Source organism: Hipposideros armiger, unplaced genomic scaffold (genome assembly GCF_001890085.2).
Source record: "Hipposideros armiger isolate ML-2016 unplaced genomic scaffold, ASM189008v1 scaffold_1265, whole genome shotgun sequence".
Taxonomy (NCBI): Eukaryota; Metazoa; Chordata; class Mammalia; order Chiroptera; family Hipposideridae; genus Hipposideros; species Hipposideros armiger.
Window position 1 is genome coordinate 261168 of NW_017732615.1, and position 6085 is coordinate 267252.

At 41.2% G+C, this 6085-nt stretch overlaps 1 protein-coding gene and 1 pseudogene across 8 annotated transcripts in view; one reads left to right on the forward strand and one right to left on the reverse strand.

Moving 5' to 3' along the window:
- Positions 1 to 6085, forward strand: part of TRIM9 (tripartite motif containing 9) — a 112119-nt gene that overhangs the window by 57368 nt on the left and 48666 nt on the right. For all 8 annotated transcript variants that reach the window (XM_019633249.1, XM_019633251.1, XM_019633250.1 and 5 more), the window contains exon 3: positions 1685 to 1807. In XM_019633249.1, the coding sequence (XP_019488794.1) occupies positions 1685 to 1807 (123 nt within the window). The remainder of the gene's footprint in view (positions 1 to 1684; positions 1808 to 6085) is intronic.
- On the reverse strand, positions 1954 to 2596 carry LOC109377037 (chromobox protein homolog 3 pseudogene; annotated as a pseudogene).

Genomic DNA, 6085 nt, shown 5'->3' on the forward strand with positions numbered 1-6085 from the left:
CATTCTCCACTATAGGTAAGGGGGAGAAGCCATAAACTGCCTGACATGCTAAAGTAATGACTTTCTGCACTGGTTACCATTCGTATGTTTTGAGATTTGCCTCACAGAACTAACCTTCCCATAGGTTGCTTCTGTAAATTGTCTTTCTAAGTGAATATTTAACCCATGCCAAGGCAGCAATGGCTTTTTAAATGTAAGCCAGCCTTCCAAAGCATCTCACAACTGATTTCTTTGCCCTTATTTTTGGCATGCATGTCCATGTTAATACTTTCGATTCCCTAACAACCTAACAGTTGTACATTTCCTTCTGTTTTCTAAAGCAATAGAGATTATCAGTCAGTCCCTTCCTTGCTTTTGCTGGCATAAAATATGCAGCCCCAGGCTTACCTCTGGACCTCACCTCTTCATCAGAGCAAGGCTTTCTTCTGGTCCAAATCAGGCCTATGAGGAGAAGGCTGCCCCTCCCTCCCAATATTGCCCTGCATGGGATGTAGAGAGCTCTTAAATGATGTTTTCCAGAGAATTTCTCTGAGAACTCAAAAGCAGTTGCCATGAAAGCAACACTTAATGTTTGTAGACGTCATTGCTCAAGTAATTACTAATACACGCCTTATATGAAGAAGACCTGGTATTTGAAATTTACCAAATACCTGTCAGTAGATTAAGATAGATATACAGTTCTTTATGACTTTGGGAATAAATTAAAATTTGATAGGCTAAGCTGTTTCTTCCTTGCCAGTCCCCAGACATTTACAGTTTACTCAGTTGGGTGCTATGTTGTTTTTGTTTGTTCATTTGTTTGTTTTTGTTTTTTTTAGTGCTATTCATGTATATGTGAGGATTCAGCTTTCACTTGATATAAATTACAATAGTTTTTCAGATTATGGTTTAAGAGTCAAAATTATGTAGGTAACTTATTGAAAGAATGACCTTTAATGGCTGCTTATAACTTAGCAAGAGAATTGCTTAAAAACACTGTCTATGTCACATACAGATTTAGGTCAATCTAAAAATTCAGCTCCAGCATTCCATTTAAACATCACAGGGAAGCTGCCATTCATTTCAAACATGGTTACCCTTCCCCCTCAAGCTGTTGGCTCATGTCTGACTTTTACAGCCTACCCATGGTCACTCTGCTTTCCTTAATGAAAGGAACAAGCACGTTTGCCCAGGATCATTCTTATAAACTTCCGTGGTCATTGCATGATTGTTTCATATTGGACACCATTGCCATCTTCCTCCTTCTTTCTTCCCCTAAATGTAGTGATTCTTTTGTCTCTCGTGCCTCAACAATACCGCACTCCCTCAGACTTCCAGCCTTTCGGAATGCCACCTGCCACCATACACAGGTGGACATATGCCAGCTTTCAAAAAGATTCATGGTCAACTCTACACACAAAGCTTTATTTTATGTAATATACAAACTTTGGAGATGGTTTCCTTTTGGTAAAAGTAAGTTTCTTAAGATTTATCCTTTTCAATCTAAATTGAAAGCAAAACACTACTGCTGTAGAATGAAATTTATCCAGTTATTTTTAAGATGCCCAAGGTGCCTCGTGGACAGTTGCTCTCATTCCTGTCAGCAGGGGTCTCCACCCCTCAGATGGATGGGGGAGCTCTGTTCTCTCTGGCAACCGGAGGCGCACAGGCGCCTCCTGGCTTAGAGGTGTGCTTTCTCACACAGGAGAACAGTGTGGAGTTTGAAGCCTGTCTGGTGGCCCAGTGTGACGCCCTCATCGACGCCCTCAACAGAAGAAAAGCGCAGCTGCTTGCACGCGTCAACAAGGAGCACGAGCACAAGCTGAAGGTGAGTGCTGCGCCGTGAGGGGAGCAGAAAGCCAGGGCGCGGGGCTCCCAGGGCTGTGGCAGCAAGGCTACACAGGGGATGCCCACAGCCCCGGGTGGCCAGTGGCCTGGCTGGCGAGGAGCGGGCCTATCCCTTCNATAAGAATGCCAAGTTAGTCTCTCTTCAAATAAAGCAATTACAATTTGAGGATACTTCATAGCTGCCTCTTTTGCCAGCACCAGATCTGCCTCACCTGAATCTTTCCATTTCATAAGGAACATCAATTCTCCACGGCTGTCTGTGGCACCAATTATTTGTTCAGGATCAAGACCTCTGCCAAAGCCTTTTGGTTTATCAGCAGCATACCTTTTCTTTGATTTGTTCTCATCAAACTCACTGTCAGATACAGATGTTCTTTTTGTACCATCTGTTTCCTTAACAGCTTTTTGAGAATTAAGAAATGCTTCAATTAACTCTGGACAATCTAAATTTTCTTCAGGTTCCCACGTATTGTCAACATCTGTGAATCCCTTCCACTTCAGAAAAGACTCTGCCTTCCTGTTGTACGCATTGGTCCAGTACTTTTACCACCACACATTATTCAGGCTCTGCCTCTTCAACTTTTTTACCTTTTCCATTATATTTCTTTCCCATTTTTTGCAATGTAGTTTTATTGGAGGCCATTTTTTTATTGCAGACTTGAAGAGCTATTATTCACCACCTCCAAGCTACTCCAGGTCTCGCATCTCCAATAAAGAAATCTTAAATTCTACATTTATTATTTTAATTATATTAAAAGTTTAAAAGCAATAAAAAATTATCTGTCAAAAAATTAGGAGACTCCAAATAGCCAAAACAATCTTGAAAATGAAGGACAAAATTGAAGTTCTCATACTTCTTGATGGTAAAACTTACTATAATACAATGCTACAATAATCAAAACAGCATAGTGCTGGCATAAAGACAGATACATAAACCACTGGAATTGAATAGAGAACCCAGAAATAAACTCTCACATATATAGTCAAATTATTTCTGACAAGGGTTCCAAGACCATTCAATGAGGAAAGAGCAGTTTTTCAACAAATGGTACTGGGAAAACTGGCTATCCACATGCAAAAGAATGAAGTTGGACCTAATACTATATATAAAAATTAACTCAATGTGGATCAAAGACTTCTGTGTAAAAACTGAAAATATAAAACTCTTAGATAAAATGTAGGGCAAACACTTTACAACACTGGATTTGTCAATAATTTCTTGGATATGACACCAAAGGCACAGGCAACAAGAGAAAATATAGACAAATTTGACTTCATGAAAATTTATAAGTTTTGTACATCAGAAAAAGATAACAAAAACAAACAACCCAATTAAAAATGGGCAAAGGGCTTGAACAGACATTTCTCCAAAGAAAATATTCAAATGGCGAATAATAGCACATGAAACGATGCTCAACTTGTCATTAGGGAAATACAAATTAAAACCACAATGAGATACTACTTCACACTCATTAGGATGGCTATCGTTAAGAAATAACAATAATAGTGTTGGTAAGCATGTGAAGAAACGGAAACCCTTGTGCACTGCTAGTAGGAATATAAAATGATCTAGCTGCTGTGGAAACAGTGTGATGATTTCTCAAAAAATTAAAATAGAGTTACCATATAATCCAGCAATTCTACTTCAGGGTATATACCCAAAAGAAGTGAAACAGAGGCTAGCATAGATATTTGTATACCCATGTTCGTAACAGCTTTATTCACAATAGCCAAAAGGTGGAAGCAACCCAAGTGTCCATCAATGGAAGAATGGATAAACAAGATGTGGTCTATACATTCAATGGAATATTACTCAGTTTTAAAAAGAAGGGAATTTTGACACAAGCTACAACATGAATAAACCTTGAAGACATATGCTAAGTGAAACAAGCCAGCCACAAAATGACAAATACTGTATGATTCTGGTTATATGAGGGTCCTAGAGCGGCCAAATCCATAGAGACAGAAAGTAGAATGGTATTTGCCTAGGAGTGGGGGGAAATGGAGAGTTGTTTAATGGATTAAAAGTTTCAGTTTGAGAAGATGAAAAGGTTCTGAAGATGGATAATGGTGATGGTTGCACAACAATATGAGTGTATTTAATGCCACAGAATTGTCCAAATAAAAATAACTAAAATGATAAATTATTGTTATGTGTATTTTATCACAATAAAAAAATTAGTCCTCCACATTTAAAAAAATTTAGAAACCAAAACCAGTAATAATGAATGGATGAATTGTGAAAAAATTAGGAAGAACTTAAATGTCCAAAAATAAGGGAACAGAAATGGTTACATAAATTATGATAACCCACTCAATGGGATATTTATGTAGCCAATAACATTTATTGATGGTGAACATGGAAAATGCCTATGATATAGTGTTCATGGGGAAGAAATAAAATTATCACATACTGTGATTGCAGCTATAAATTTAGCTCAAGGGAAAAAAAGTAAAAGGAAATATCAAATGCTTTAAGATTTGCATTAGAGAGGTGAGATGATTTGTTTTTTTTCCCATCTAATTTCCAATTGTTTTTGAAATCTGTGTGTAATGATCTTTATTTTTTTATTGTGAAATAAACATTTTTTTAAAATTAGTTTCAGCTGTACAACACAGTGCAATAGTTCTACTTTTTACCCCTCAAAGTGACAACCCCTCTCCCCCAATCCGGCGCCACACTTCCCCCACCCCCCCATATCATACATATCTATTACAATTCCCTTGACTCCACTCCCACACTATACTCCATGTCCTGTGACTATACATATATTAAATTATAGTTGACATACAATATTATACAATGTCAGCTTCAGGTGTACAGTGCAGTGATCAAGNTTATTTTTAAGATGCCCAAGGTGCCTCGTGGACAGTTGCTCTCATTCCTGTCAGCAGGGGTCTCCACCCCTCAGATGGATGGGGGAGCTCTGTTCTCTCTGGCAACCGGAGGCGCACAGGCGCCTCCTGGCTTAGAGGTGTGCTTTCTCACACAGGAGAACAGTGTGGAGTTTGAAGCCTGTCTGGTGGCCCAGTGTGACGCCCTCATCGACGCCCTCAACAGAAGAAAAGCGCAGCTGCTTGCACGCGTCAACAAGGAGCACGAGCACAAGCTGAAGGTGAGTGCTGCGCCGTGAGGGGAGCAGAAAGCCAGGGCGCGGGGCTCCCAGGGCTGTGGCAGCAAGGCTACACAGGGGATGCCCACAGCCCCGGGTGGCCAGTGGCCTGGCTGGCGAGGAGCGGGCCTATCCCTTCGTTCACCACTTACTTCTTCATTTACCTCACCAGCGTTTGTTGAGTGACTCCTCTGGGCCAGGAATTGCTTTGGGTGTAGGCATAATAAAATAAATAAAAATTCCTGCCCACATAGGGCTTATATTCTACCAAGAGGGATAAACAAGATCAGTAAGTAAAGTATCCAGTATATTAGTAAAACATGCTAAGAAAAAACATAAGGCAAAGGGGATGGGGAGCACTGGAGATGGGGGTTGAAATCTTAGACAGGGTGGTCAGAGCGACCACACAGAAGCATAATGGATTTCTTAACTGGGAGATGGACTCTGCACTTTCCAGGAAGCCAACAAGCTCTGTCTTAACTTCCAAAGTGAACTGCGCCATTGGGCGGCTGTGCAGACTTTCGTCATTACACAGTGGAATCAATTGATTACAAGTCTGGGGCCCTAATGGCAGAAGGTCCTCCTGGAGACGTCGGGTATCCCACCCATTGCTCCATTAGAGCAAGGCAGCAATATCTGAGAGCAGCCTGGATGAACAGGAAGGGCTCAGCAGTGGGCAGTCAGCAGAGGTCCACATACATGGTCAGTAAGCCTCAGGGTGGCTACCAGTGGGTGTGGATGTGTAGTATGCCGTGACAGCCTGAGATTGGGGTGAAGGGAGAAGTGAGGCCTGACCGTAGACTGTCTGTTGGGATTGGGCAGTGGCCATCAGGTAGCTTCAATAGTGGGCAGCAGTGAGGGGACACAACCTCGAGGGAGCTGGTGGCTCCCCAGCAGATTTGGAACAGGCTTTTCAGTTCCTGAAGGACAAGAGAAGGCCCCATTTCTAAAAACTGTAGGATTCCAGTAGGAGAACCAAGGAAGAATTTGAAAATGAATAAACAAGAGAGCATAGCTTACAAGATTTAGGACTAAAGCTTGGTGGCAGGGAAGCTTCAAACAGGGCCGGAACCCAGTTCGTGGTCACCAGGAAAAAAGGGCAAGAAACCAGTGGCTAATAGGTACGTGAGACCTGGGCAAGACCT